Below are 15,593 nucleotides of genomic sequence, written 5' to 3'. Positions count from 1 at the left end.
ATTCACTGAACAAACACATAATTCTACTATACCTCCCTGTAAAACTCCAGATACATTCCCTAAATAGGATTCTGCTGATGAAACAGATATTTAAACTGTGGATGTCTACTGTAGCATTAGACATCCTTAAATGCTTTTGAAGTCAATAAACAGAAATATATGGTTCAAGGGCAGAGTCGCTGCCCTCATTATACTTTCAAGACAGAAAAAAAAGAATGCACTAAAGATGATTTGGTCAATCAGTGACTGTCTAAAGTTAGGTGAAATGCATGCTGCTAATTTCCAAATTCAAAGCAGCAACATTTCTGATCAAAGGAAAAAATTACTAAATTAAAAAGAATAGAGTATTAAATATGGAGTCTAAATGTTGCACTGTGTAGTACAGAACAGAATTAAAAATAAAGACATTTAATGCACTGGTTGAGAAGCTCAGTGATTCTATTATGTATTAAACTAATACTACTTTTCTATCACTTTTATAAATTAAGGTATACCACAAAAGGAAAGGGGGCCAGTCTAGATATAGTGCTCAACACTACACAGGAGAAGTATGTAGTGACAGGCATTTGCCTCTGAGATTTCTGAGCACTGCCAGCACAAGCAAGCACTTAGTCTACTGAGGGAAGGAAGCTTTGCATCATTCAACATTAAAGTACTGCCTTGCTATGAAAAAACCCAAAGTAATCTTATAGGAAGAAAAGGTGGCAAAATGGTGTCAAAGAGCTATGATGGCATCTGGAAACACAGGGAAAGCCTTGTAAGTGGAGAGAAGACAACTCCTTTTCAAACTGGGATGAATAAGGACATGTAAATGATGGTTCCTTATTTGGCTTATTTACCATTTTCCACTTGAAGTACTGCTGATTACTGAGGAATACTTCCAGAACAAGTATGTTCTAATCTCCCTTTATTTTCTCCTACTCTATTACGACAGTCTCCTCGCACTCTCTTATGGTACAATGCTACAGAAAGTCCAGCTTTCCAAGAGTTGAAATGCTAAGAAGTGTTCATATATTTTCAAACTTGCTATTTCAAGACATCATTCAGACGTACCTTAGGTAGTTTTGGCAGGACTTTTGGTAGTCCTTTAAAAAACTGTGATTTCTGCAGGTTATCTCTTTGAAATAATGAATCAAAATACTGAAGCGTCATTGCTCCTACATCATCGAAGAATGGTATCTAAAAGTAAGATTAAAAGGTTGTAATCTGGAGGGGAACAACACTCACACTGCTACAGTAATTCCAAAATACAATCATCTATCTACCCTTTCAGTGCACAATAGTAAGCCTTTACAATGACATGTCTGCAACTAACAATTAAAAAATTAAATTTTTACATGTTAAGTAGTATAATATTCATATACAGGTTGATTATTAAGACAGAATTTTCCTAGCATTTTTTAAAAACTCACACATTTTATATGTATCTAAGTTTAAACATTATTTCACATACAGTAAGTGGCTCACAAAAAATGTAATGAAAAATAAAAACTTCAAATATTCTTCTAGGAATAATTATGCTATATTATATTACAACAAAGAATTACCTCCTAGGTTATCCACATCTCACTCCCACCCCTGGAAACTTCAGAAGACGCTGGAAGCTCTGATATCTCTACTCTATGATTCAGTGTGTAGATATGATAAAAGAGACTCAATATTTTTATAAAACCATAATGCTTAATACAACCACTTACAGATTTGTTTGTTGCAGTCCTTCAGATAATTGAGTTGATACCTGAGAAGTATCTACCAATTCCCTCGCTCCCATCTTTCAGCATATAGGTGGACAAAATCATCAACTGCTCCCTCTCCCTTCTTCACCCACTATTTCTTTCAACAGTTAAAACACTGATTTCTATCTCTGCATACCATCTTCTGACACCACAGCAAAAGAATAAAATCATTTAGCAAAACAAAGCTATAAGCAGGAACCTGAAAAGTTATTTAGATTGGAGAAAATGGGGCATAAGACAAGGGAAGAACAATGCTTTAAGTTCTACTTTCAGATAGGAAAATGGAGCAACAGTTTTTGCAAATTAAAACTTACATTATATCCTACTTGCAATTAAATTTTGCTTGGTTAGGGCAAACAATTTCCAAACATACTTCATTCTTCTGCATACTTTAGAACACAACAAAAATCATAAGCTAATCATTATGTTTATTGCCCTTTACCATTTTCTCACTTTCAAATCCTTCCAACATAATTTTAAAGACTGAATTGTATAAAATCACAACACAGAAAAGCTTCCAACTACATGGAAGGAAAAAAACAGTGCTACATTGAATAATTTTTCTAAATTCTGTCTCAGAATTTTTCCATATAAATAAATGTCTGCATAAGGATAACTTTTGGCATCAACTAACATGACATCTAAATGGTTAAAAAATATGTAACATTTCAGCTGAAATGATTAACAGAAAACAAATCAAACACTAATTTCTCTCTTTCCTTTGGCTACTGTATTTTCCATGGACTGACCTTAGTCATTTGATCTGCATCTGGTCTGACTGCTGGAGCTACGTTGAGGAGTAGCTTTACATGCTCACGCACCTCCTCGGGGATGTTCTGAAGAGTACTGGAGCTTAAACGGCTCAGCTGTGGAAGTAATCCAAGGATGTACAACATGAAGGCAGAAAACCCTGCATGTAACTATTTCCAATATACAACAGGCCTATACTTTGCTCTCTTGATGGTTTCTCTAGCCACGCATTTGATATCCCTCCCTTCTTGATCACAGTCTTCTGTTTCCCAAGAGCCTACCAGTTTTAGGTGCCATCCCTGTCTTTTCAACTTCCTATTTTAGTTCAGGTTATCAGAGAACACAAACATGATATTTTAAACAGGCAAATGTCATTATCTGAGGTGTTGTCTACACACATTAAAACACAGTACACACTGTGTGGCAATGGGCACCCAAAGAAGTTACAAAGGAAACCTGAATATGAAGAGACTTTATGCCAGCTAATCCAATTAACTGTGACACTGTCTTCTGTTAATATTCATAGTCCACAAAGCATGTGAAATAGTGATAGCTAAGTGGATACCAAGAGCCATGTCAAGTGATCAATCACTCTAAACCCAGCCCTCTTCAATGGTCCTACATAGGTAATTCACTGCCAGGTGCTTCATACTGTTCACCCCAACAGGTAAGCATTATTTCACAAGACCAGCATTCAACAGGTTTACACAGAAGTCAGGTGAAAAATGCAATTTTTAGTTTATAAAGTTGGTACATGTAGCCTCCTCTAAACATATTTTTAGTTCTCATATTTTGCTACGATTTCTTTTCTTGTTATAACAACAATATGTAGGGTAAGACACCATTGTCAGACGGTTTATATTGGAGCACTGACAGTGTTCTCAATATTTAAATCAATTTTACAGTAATAACTTTTCAAATATGAAAACCAACCAACAATAGTGATAAAAAGAACAAATACCTGGTCCAGCTGTCTACTAAAGCTTTTATAAATATCTTGTTTGTTGACTTCAAAAATTGGTTTCCCTTTATTAAACACTGCATACATAACAGCTCCCAGAGAGTACATATCACTAGCTGTCTCACAGCTCACAGAGAGAATATATTCTGGTGCCAGGTACTCAGGATTTGGAAGACACAAGGATGGCAAGTTTGGATCCCATTCCTTACAAGGGAACTTCGGCTACAAGAGAAGCATGAGAAGTAAAACAAAGTACATTTATCAAGGATTTTTAAAAACGATTTTCAAAAAGAAACTCAAGCAGTGAAAAATAATTAAGCCACTCAAATTCAATCATGAATCAAACAGAAACAGAATAAGACAAAACTGTTAAGAATCTCTGTCTGTAGCTTAGAGTGATTAGCTATGCAGTTTTATCTGAATATTAGAGCTGGGAAGCATAATGTAAAATCAAAGCACTGCTGTAACAGGGAAACACGAGCTATGATGGAATTCATTTTAAGAGGCAGCAACTCGGCACTGAATAGGTGCAACACATTAAGCTGGGTAGGCTTGCATGTCATCCAACATGAAGGGGAGCAGAAGTGCCATAGGCTCCAGGCTCTGTCTGAAACCATCATTAGTCTACTGTGACCCCACTGAGCCCACTCAGGCTCTTTTTCAGAGATGATCAAATGCAGCACTTCAATCCAGACCAGTACCATATGCTCTAATGTTTGGCCAACCAAATGCAGACGTGAATATTAAATACTTGTATTTAATAAATAAGTGGAATATTAAATAAGTGGTTCTATACCAGAATGCAAGATCATGAAACTAGTTTCAGGTAAAGATCTGAATTTGAAATTGAATGATGATAAATATAAAGATTATTACCTCCTGTTCAGATGGATTTGTTGATTGGATACAAAAATCAAAGCCCATAATTTTCCATGCTCCACTCTTATTCAAAATTATATTTTCAGGAGTAACATTTCCATGGACCATTTTGACACTGCTATGCAAAAATGACAAACCTTCAGAAACCTGTCCATAAAAGATCATTATTTCAGGTTAGGTTAAATATTTCCCCAAACATCTGATAAGACATTTACAAAAATTCTGTTCCTACAGCCACAGGTAAATTCCTAATTTAATTAAGAAACACTTATTCATAACTGTTTTAGCCTATGCCTTAAAAACTATGCATGAAGGAAATTAAACACAGATGGGTAATCAGCAGGTGAGATTACTAATGTCAATTAACTATCACAGTGTAAGTGTGGTGGTGCATTCCCCTCTCCCCTCAGGCCACATCATCTCAGAAGAACAAAAATGTTTTATGAAGCTGATCAACATATTCACCTGACAAAACCTGGGAGCTTATGGCTCTCCACAAAACGTAAAGCAAAGATTCACATATGGAAGAGGCAGCTGTAGCATAGACATTTATATGGAAAATAAAAATTAATTTAATTTTCTATTTAGCATGTCAGAAAAATCAAAAAAAGAGTAGGAGCTTAGAGCTTCTAGTGTTTACCCTCTCTCACACTTAGAGTGATCAGCACTATTATTTCTCACCTATTATTTGATTTACTTTTGGCAGTGTACTGACTTCATTAAAAAAATCAGTAATACTAAAGGCAGAAAAAAAATGATAAAGACAACCTGTACCATACCTGAAGCAAACCATATTTGGTCTCCACGTCATAAAGTTTGTATTCTTTAATGTCTGATGGTAAAGGAGAAGGTAGATTGTCCCAGCTGCCAAGAACATTAGCTAAACTTGCACAGACTGGTTCTGTACAAAATGCCAAGCAATCCCTGTATAGGAAATGCATTAAAAAATTTCTTGTACATAAATGTAATATATCTCTTGACTGCAAATAAAGAACCATACAAACACCATATTATACATTGCCAAAGCACCTGGTGCTACTAAAAGCCATGTTATATTTCAGGTTTCGAATTCGTTTAATATTATACTAAAGAGAAACACATAAATGCCTGAAGTTTAAAAAAATTAATTAGAATTAGGTTATTTTATTCTCTAACATTCACATAAATCACTAATTATTCACACAATGCTTCATAATTAGTTTTTTTTTAATAATGCTTTTCTTGTCTTGATCCAGGAAGAATTGATCAAGTAATTCTTACTATGATTAAAACTTGTAAAATCAGATTTCTACCTATGCCTAAAACCAACGTGTCCATGACTGAAGCAGCACTTAATGAGGTCACACAATGATCAGAAACTAAATTAATATAAGGGAGCACTTGAATATTATTTGACAAGTGATAAAGAAGAAGATCTGTAAAGACAAATACGTTTGTTATACGAACTGCAATTTGCATGAGAAATGACTGTTCTCTAAATTATTTTATTGATTTTTTTTCTTCATGAACAATTAATGGTCTTGCTTATGCATTTTTGTGTCAATTGTGTTTGAAAAGCACAGAAGAATCAAACTTCTACACATAGGGACTGGTCGCAACACTTTCAAAATTTCAAATTTCAAAATTGGTCCTGAAATCACTGTATGTCTCAATTTCATGAACTTCACACAACACAGACAGAGTCGTTCTTTACATCCACATTCTTCATACTGCTCTGCACAGCGGTGGAGGCCCTGGACAGCCATTGCAATTCACTCCTTAATTGTTTTAAAGGGTTTTTTTTGAGAAAGCACTACATAGATGGTAGCACACATACCTGCTTTAAGGACCATTAATTCATGAGAACACTAAATACTGCATCAGCATCAACACAGAAAACAGAAACTGAATAACAACAACGAAGCAAAATTTTTGAATATAAAGTTATAGGCATCTTTTTGATCACCTCCTAAAAACCTCAGAAGATAGGTCTCAGCATGAAATTAAAATTAACAAGCTTGACCTTTGAAGTAAAATAAGGCCACTGAAACATGCAAACCTCTTACTATTCATCCTGATTTTAGTTTTATCTAGTGCCTCTCTAAAAGAAAAACAACTGAAAAGTAAAATACATTGAATGCTAAGTGTCAGCTAGCCTGAAAGAATTTTTGCTTGGTTTTCTCCCTACCATTCTGTTAATAACATACCTTTCATGTTTCTATTAGTATGACTAGGGCTATAAAACTTGTTCCTGTTATAAACACAAGTCAAAACGAGAACATAGAAAGACAAAGTCCTTCATTTTCAGTCTGACTTCAGCTTTACCATAGAGCTTATCCATTTAGTTAAGGTTAAGGCACAGATGATAGAAAATACCTAGGGAACAGATTTCATAACAAACTCTCTGATTACTGCTGTTTTGAGGGAATAAAAAGATGGCTGTTTATTTTTTACTTTAGGAGCTAAATTAAAAAAAGGGCCCAAGACACAGTATTGGAGGGATGCTGTAAATCTATGAAATGAATGAAATGAAAACAGAATATTGCAGAAGCTGGTGTGTGCCATACAGTGCAACTACCTTAACAGTTTCCTGAATAATATCAACATGAAATTCAGAGTAATAAGATAAAAACATTTTAAAAAAAAGTGACAGCCAAAAATACATATGCTTTCTACAGGAAACAATGTAACAAATGCAATGTCTCGTAAATTATCAGGACAATTCACACTACTACTATTTTTAAAGGGTAGGAACAATATTATGAGTTAACCCACAATTTTGGTTTTTTATCCTTTTCTAAAATAACAAGCTAAATAGAAATGAATATTGCTTTCCAGTGCTGTTAATGGAATTCAAGACCATTTATAAATAAAGTCATATTAAATATTTAGTATAAATAGAGTCACTCCTAAAATTGCATGTTAAGAAACATAATTATGTTGGATGACAATTTTTAGTAGAAACATTCTATTCATAGTGGAAAAACTATCTACACACTAGGGTCAGAAAGGTATGGCCTTTTTTTTTATTTCCATATCTACTTCAGCCCTCCAGGTACATCAAATATCTATTTGCCACATAAAGGAGGAATAATGGGTGACCTGCAAGCATTTCATTACAACTGTATGATACTTTGGGGAAACACACAAAAAATTTTTTTAAAAAATCAGGTACCATCTAGCCAGAGGCCCTTGAGAGATTTCTTCAAGAATAATCACTCTGGAAAGACCTGAAATCCTAAAGCAATCTTACAGCATGCTTGCACAAGGTTACATACACATATATTCTACATAAACCTTTCTTTTACTAATCTCCTCCAAAAACTGTTACATCAGTTTCTGGCACAGCAAGCAACTGTACAGGTTTTGTGCTTCTGGTGTTTCTACCAGCAGCTGAGTATGGAAACAAATACAGCAGAAGCAAAGTGTAAGGCATTACTAAAACTTCACAAACAAGGACTCTGATGTAACTACACTGCAGATTTTACTCAAAAGGCTTAAATGAACAAGAACAAGAACACTACCAAAGCTTTCTTAAAGGTATGAATCTTAGTCCTTTCTTCTGAAGGGCAAAGTTCAGGGGAAAAGTTGCTGAGTCAACTGGAAAACTGTGACAATTTTAGAAGGAAGCCTGAGGTATGCTCTGGGATTCACTTGCATACACTATAACCCTAGGCCATTTAGCATGTAATAGTTTATTTACTGCTGTAGAGTACTGAGAGCTGTCTTCAACTACCTAATTGATTTTCTTTAGGCCATTGTAAGGGACATATTAGATCATAGGTGCAATGACAGCTCTGAACACCTGTTAATGTGAAATGTGTTTAGCACTGGAGGAAAGGTAGATATGAATATGCAGGTGCAATTTAATCCAACAAACCTATCTCAAAGCAGGCATTGCAAAGATGAAGAAGCATTCCTACAGTATTCTCGGCTCCTAGAAGCCATTTGGAAAAATTCAAGGTAACGCAGAAAGGAAGGACATTACATAATGAATCTTTATCAGGCTACCATTTAGGATCACAGAATGGCTGGGGTTAGAAAGCACTTCTAGAAATCATCTAGTCCAACCCCCTTCCTGTCTGGGGAAAAAAAAAACTAAAATCTCCATGATCTTCTTTGGTAGTATCAGGATCATCTTCTATTTTAATATGAAACCTTGATTTTCTTTGTTATCCCTACAGCTGAACAATACATCTGTAAGACTAACCAGTCATTGTGCCCCTAGTGACCAACCCTCCATAAATCAAATAAGCACTAGAAGAACATGCTGCATTTTGCCTCCCTTGACTGGCACTCGAGGGCCTTTTCAACATGTATTTAGCTACAACATATACAATTTACTGAAAATCCCTAATCACACATGTACTAAATACCACTCATACATGGAACAAAACGTATGAATAAGTTTTTGAGAGAAAACCATTTTAAGAGAGTTCTTTAAAAGCATAATTAATTAAAGCACCAAATTTTTATGCTGTAATGGTCATGTGTAGCCTTACAGCTGCAACTGGACTAAAATCAAGTAATAGGTTATTAACTAGATTCACACCAGAACTGCATTCTACAGTGGGCCGGGGGGGAAATATGGGGGTAGGGCGAATACCTTATTATATGAACAAATACACTAAACTTGAATCTCATCAGATGTATGTATTGAATGTTCCAGACAGTTTACATACAATACCAAAACAATGATTAAAAAATAACTGTTCTTTATTTTACTACAGCTTACCTGGATTCTTCTAATGGATGTTGAACAGTAAGTAGTCTGGGGTGTCGAAGCCTAGTTAGCTGTTGAACACCTCGTTTTAAGGAATCAATAATCTGATCTTTTTCAAATTTTTGGTACTTGTCTATTAGCTTCTTATCAAAGACAAAAACAGCCACTTCCTGAAAATAAGCAACAGAATTTACTCAGTATATAACACAGCCAAAACCTAAGCATTTACACAATTATATACAAATGTGTTTTTTGAATCAACAATCAACAATCAACAATCCCACCAATACAATAACCAAACAAAGAAACTGACTTGTTGTTCTTACTTAGTCCCAGCCATGGGAGAGGTTACTGTATATAAACTCTGAAATATACACGTTGAGTTAAGGTACTAATGCTCCTTTATTGTATAAACAGTAACACATAAACTATAACCCCCACCTACAGTGACGAAGTAGCAGATCCACAGTCAGAAATCAGCTTGATTTTAAGTAGGTGAAAGCATTTATATCAACTATGAACAGTTAAAATATTCTGAGTATGTGTCAAGTGTTGCTTTATTAAACCAAGTCCTGTCTCAGTGTTCTGCTCCAAGCCAGTACAACCTGACAAAATAGTCACAGTAGTCTATTAATCTGATCAGACCATTCACATGATAAAACATTAAGAATTTTGTAATGCCTACAGATGTGTAAAAAATAGTCACAAAAATGTTAAAAACAGAGAAATCTTCTCCCCAACTTCTACAACTGGAGCAGGAGAAAATTAAGAAATTTGTATGAAACTTTGAAATTACAGAGGTCGATGTAAAATAAAAAATTAGATTACATTACCACCTGGGAAGTTCTTAATGTGAAATGTATCAACTGATGGAAAAAAGGAATTAAAAACTTTTATCATGAAACAGACTTTCATATGCTGCTACAACAGCATTATGAATAATAATAAAGGTTAGAAAGCAGTAGAAAATAGTATGAAAATACAGTTTTCAGTCCCAAGAGGAACTCTATGCTCTTTTACTGCACATTTTATAACCATTAATTAAAATCTCACAGGAGCAGCTACATTATTAATTAAAAAAACCCTATAAACTTTTAGAAATAGGCTATCCAAAATATGAAAATCATCCCAATACACAAAAAATTGGTTTTTAGCTATTTTCATTAACGTGTTAAGCAGGTGAATTCCTGCCACTGTCCATACTGGCTTCCTGTTCCAGCTTTTAAGTGTGATGGCTCAAACATTAACACAAGGCAGAGAAAAGCAATGACATGCATTGAGCAGGACATGACCAACAGCAAAATTTCAAACTAAGACAGCACTTCTGAAGAAACTTCTGTTTCATGACAAGTGAAAAGAATCAGAATGTGAATAGATCAATCAGCTATGGTTTGAATATTTTGTGATGGGTCTAAGTTCTTTTGGTGCTTGCTGCAATCCTGCATGGTTTGTTTAAACTCCTAATTCCCTGCACCTGGCAGAAGAGAACACAATTTGTGCTCCACATCCTTAACCAGCTGACTCAAGGCCATTAGGTCACTCTTGACTGGAACCTTTTGTTGGGACTTACCTTCTGAATTCTCCTAGCTTTACAACTGAGCTGGCAAGTACTCTGTGACTTTACCCTACCTATTTATGATTGCACTTTCTAAGCAGAAGGACAAGCACCATATTATCCCAGAAAAAGTGTAAGTGCATAAAGTCTAAGTAAATAAATCTAAGATAAGCTGAAATACATACTGTGAAATTATACACCTATAAATAACCAGAGAGATTCATAAATCAGCAAATCAGCTATGAAATAGCACCAGACAAATATATGCATACAGGTAAGCAATTTCCTCACACTCTGTTAGGTTGTTACTCAGTCACCCACACAGTAAACAAGGAAAGACAAGGTACATTAAACAAATAATAACAAATAAACATTCAGAAATCCTTGAAAAGCAGCAAGGCAGGAACCAGGTAGAACTCGGAAAAGAAGAATAAAGTTATAGGTGTCTACTATCATTAGAGATGGAACATTTGTAACTGTCCATTGACTTAAAATAGGAATAAAAATAACCCTGAAAACAAGGATTTCTGATGAGATCTACTGCTGTAATGTTAAAACTTCCAAATTTAGCTGCTTTATCTGACTACAATAACTTAAACTATTACTTGTGATAAAGTAATGGGGTAAAGTGACAATAGGGGTAATTATGCCCTCACTTGCTGCTTGTCTGATTACAATACACACTGCAAAAAAAAAAAAGCTTGTAGCTTCAAGTTAGATATACACACTTGTAATACAGCAAAGATGTGCAACTTCACAAAAGTGACTGCTATGACCTGGAGAATGACAGCCAGCCCAAAGAACATTCAGAACATACACAGGAGAGAATTAAAAAATAACATTAAAGAACTTATATTGCAATACAACACACCATAAGCTGTATTGCTGCACAGTTTCATTTTGCAATGGCGAAGTGAATGTTGACATGATGTTACCTAACTGGTAATATTAATAATGAATGGTAACTGCATGTCAAAACACCAGCCATCTAAAATTCCATCCAGTACAACTGCTGCTGAGCTTTTCACTACTAATGATGGCATACAACTGCAGAGATGTTGATCAGGGTTTACAGAGATATTGCAGGACCATATGGAGCACCTGAACTAAAATTCTGTAAAATTATTGGTCAGAACACCCATTCAAGGCTTGAAAAACATGATCGACAGGAACCTAGTTAAATATACTCTATCAACCCTACAGTGAAAAAATTTGCTACAAGTTGCTACACTCCATACCTTAAGGATATACCTTCTACAGGTCAAATTCATACTGGGCACATAGATTATATAGAACCTATCAAAACTACCATGCTTCCAATGTTATCACTTCTTTGGATAGCTGAGTAAGACCAAAAAAACCGCCCCAATCAACTAGTGTGTTGGGTAAACTCTGACAATGCTGATGCATTGTCTAAATGACTTCACATCACTTAGTATTACATTTAACTAAAGACTGTAATTTATTAACACTTCTATTTACACTTTGAAGATTGTATTTCCTCCCCAAATTTGAAAAAAAAAAAAAGACTTTTCACGTTTCTCCAGTGTAACAAAATAATTTTCTGTAATAACAATTCTTCAACTCTGTTTCTGGCAAACCTTCTTCTAAAGTCATAGTCCCACATTCATTCATACATATGACTTCAAGTGAGTCGAAAGTTTGAGATGCTCTAAACCCTACTACTTAAAGGAAACTAAAAGGGAACAATAATGCTCTGAAAGCAGCACAGGGAAAGCATAACTAACTTCTTTCATAACCTCCTCCCCGATTCCATGCCTTCCTGTTACAGTATCTCATAACATAACACTTCTAACTGCTCAATTTCTGCAACAAACTGGGGAACCAATCCATGTTAAAGCAAACTTCTTCCTTCTTGTCTGATCACTTTTAACTCAGATGAATTCTTGATCTTGGTTCCAAATTATATGCTATGAATGCAGAACCACTTCTTTGTCCAACAATGAAGGCTTAAAGCAAGTATCACTTAGAGAGCTGAGAACAATATACTCAAATAGTGCTGAGTTCTTTGTGCCATTTCACTATCCTTAACATTAGTCTGTCCAGTTGGATTTTAACTGCCACTTAACAACTGCTACTAATCAATCTGTCATCTCATGTTTATAAACTTAGGTCTTGATAACTCACCTGCTTTGTTGATTTTTTAGTTCCATTAAATATCTTCCAAGCAAGACCATTACCCCCACTGGCAATATGTCGCCCAACATCAAATTCCCTGGTAACAGGATTTCCCATGACTGCACTGGTGACATCAGCTGTCACCTTTGTGACAGTGCTCTTCAGCTTATTCAGCATGGACTCCATCGTTTCAATTTGCACCAATGGCTTATCCTAAAAAGAAAAGAAAAGAAAGGTTTCACAGTCCTCTCAATTCAACCATTTCTTGAAAACAGTAATCAAATAATGCAAAGGATTTATAAACTGCCCCCCCATAGGAAAGGTTTACACCCTGTGTATTAGTATCCATCAAAAAGATACCCGAAGGAAAATAGACTTTTAATTCCAGTGTTCACAGAACTACTCATTTGTCTGAAGTAAAGAATTGCTTAAGATGCCAGGCCAGCAAAATAATGGATGTATATTATACAGACAGCAGGTAAAAACCGAACATCCTCTTTCCTACACAGTGCTTTTCAAAATACAAGCTCAAAATTCAGTACTTTGCCCATCTGATTGCTGACATCACCATTTGTATGGTTCAACTATTAATGAATTTAAGCATTAAGTGCAGGGGAAGGAAGCAAGAAACCATCTTTTTATGCTTAAAAAAAATTGTACAAGGAAGCTTTTTTCCCATCACCTCTCAAATTTTAGAGCTAGAAGACTGTGACAGCTTCCAATTTACTTTATTTTCCCCTGTAGTGTGTACCTTCAGAGTTTTCTATATTTTCATAATAAATCTGACTTGCCTATTCTGCCAGATACAAGTTCTGAAGCCTGTGTCCCATTTATACAATTGTTTCTCTGATAATGTATACATAAGAAAGAATGAAGGCAGCAAACAAACAGAAAAAAAATATATATAGACATTCATCTTCCTTAAGAAATTATTTCCTGGAATCAATATTATGCAGTATATTCAAAAGCAACACTTAAGGATATTTCTTCAGTCTCTCTTTCAAGTAAGATGTAAAGACATCTGTATCCTTCAGTCAAACTTCAGTCACCAAAAATCAACCACACTGACGTTACCTGGACATGCACTCCTCTCTCTGGTACTATAGATTTGATTCCCCTACAAATCAGGACAAATAATCTGATTAGGTTTCAATTGCAAAGACAGACCTGTAATAGAGGTCTGTAAATGTAAAAGAGGTAATAAACATACTACACAAAACTTGTTAAAAAGCTCCCTGCGTTATGGAACAATCCACTCCAGTGCAGTTGTGTGTAGCAGCATTAGCCCAGCCCCAAGTCAAGCTTAGAGCAGCGCTGCATGCGGAATAGCTGTGCTGCTCTGCCTTGACTCTTGGTGCAGTTATATCCCACCTTCAGTATCCTACCTTAGGGAAATGCTGAAACACACTAATGCCATGGCTCCACAGCTATTTCTCCAATTTCCACGTCAGCTGAAGTGACACAACTTCATGCTACTAAATGACAAACCGCAGCAGGAATTTCAAAGAAACAGATTTTTAGAAAGATAGGAATCCAGCTGCACAGATCTCAATCTCTCAAATACTCATACTTAAATCAGATGTAGTAGTTACGACTTCAACAGGACAACTCGAGAGCAGAATCAGATGCACGCAAACAAGCAAACAAGAGTGGAGTTTGTCTCAATTATGGGGACTGTGAGTTTTAGATATGAGAAGCTGTTTCTGAAATCAACAAGACAATCTTAAGAATAACTACAAAATTGTTTGGTATCTAGTTAGTGTTTTGTTGAGACCATACCTTGAAATAAATTATGGAAACACAGAATTCCTTTATTAAGTAATTTTATTTCAGTATTTGAAGTTTTATTATTACAAGAAATTAATTTTACTTGATGATTCATGAAATGGGAAGACATATGCAAGTCTTAAATGTGCAGCCCTAGACCAAACTGCTATGAAGACACTGGCTAATATCCCTGTATAAAGGAACTTTTCATTAAATAAATAGGTACAAATGAAGATCTTGGGTTATTCTAAAAAGGAGCTATAGGCATTTCCAGCTCTCAGCAATCAGCTATTCCGTGGGCAAACTTTATATGCTAAAGGACTATAAAATCAATCCTAACGAATTTAAGATAATCCCAAATCTAATTTACTTGGATTTAGATCTTGTGCTTTTTCCATTGTTTTGTTCACTCCCAGCCATCAAATCTTCTCTAGTATCAATGCAACACCATCTTATGTTAGGACTCTCAAAACCAATAAAACACTTTGCAAAATTAACTGCAGAAATGATGATGAAAACGCATGTGCATGCACGCTCAAATTCCTTTGTGTAAATCTGAAAGGAAGCTTCTCTACACAGATGGAAAAATGGTGTCGTATTCATTAAATCAGAAGTGCCTTCTGCTGTGGGTGACAGACTAACTGCAGCGAGTAGCCTGGAAAAGCCACTAGGTGAGAATGTCAACAGCATTCCAGTATCTGAAGTGCTAGAATTTAAAATTCAAGCCAGGTAGACCCTGTCCAACCAGTTCCCCTTCAGCATGACAGTAGGCAAATTATTGTTTAATTTAGCTTCTGAGGAAGTAGTACCAAGAAATTTATTTCTCGATAAGCAGATGGAGTTTAAAGTTTACATCCACCAAATTGTATATTTGTAGAAATCCTCTTATCAACATTTAAATAAAGCTAAAATAGTATATTTTGCTTTATAAAAACAATTGCTACCACCAACTTCAGTAAAAAATCTATATATGTCAACAGGACCAATAGACCTAGAAAATCCATGCCCCACCAAAAATACCTGTTTTGGATAGTACATGTAATGCCACAAATCACGACAAGTTAACCACATCTGAAATATGCAAGTCTAGCTCTCAACTGTAGG

The 15,593-nt window shown here is 35.3% G+C and overlaps 1 protein-coding gene across 3 annotated transcripts in view; it reads right to left on the bottom strand.

The window, feature by feature from the left end:
- SCYL2 (SCY1 like pseudokinase 2) overlaps nucleotides 1-15,593 on the bottom strand; it is a 30,301-nt gene that overhangs the window by 13,126 nt on the left and 1,582 nt on the right. For all 3 annotated transcript variants that reach the window (XM_088165123.1, XM_088165124.1, XM_014889850.2), the window contains exons 2-8: nucleotides 12,732-12,935; nucleotides 9,041-9,198; nucleotides 5,106-5,250; nucleotides 4,324-4,473; nucleotides 3,448-3,669; nucleotides 2,486-2,602; nucleotides 1,054-1,179 (exon numbers count right to left, since the gene is read on the bottom strand). In XM_088165123.1, the coding sequence (XP_088021249.1) occupies nucleotides 1,054-1,179; nucleotides 2,486-2,602; nucleotides 3,448-3,669; nucleotides 4,324-4,473; nucleotides 5,106-5,250; nucleotides 9,041-9,198; nucleotides 12,732-12,908 (1,095 nt within the window). In that variant the 5' untranslated portion in view covers nucleotides 12,909-12,935. The remainder of the gene's footprint in view (nucleotides 1-1,053; nucleotides 1,180-2,485; nucleotides 2,603-3,447; nucleotides 3,670-4,323; nucleotides 4,474-5,105; nucleotides 5,251-9,040; nucleotides 9,199-12,731; nucleotides 12,936-15,593) is intronic.

This window comes from Sturnus vulgaris, chromosome 5, assembly GCF_052056855.1.
Source record: "Sturnus vulgaris isolate bStuVul1 chromosome 5, bStuVul1.hap1, whole genome shotgun sequence".
In the NCBI taxonomy this organism is placed as follows: Eukaryota; Metazoa; Chordata; class Aves; order Passeriformes; family Sturnidae; genus Sturnus; species Sturnus vulgaris.
This window is presented reverse-complemented; position numbering and strand designations above follow the sequence as displayed.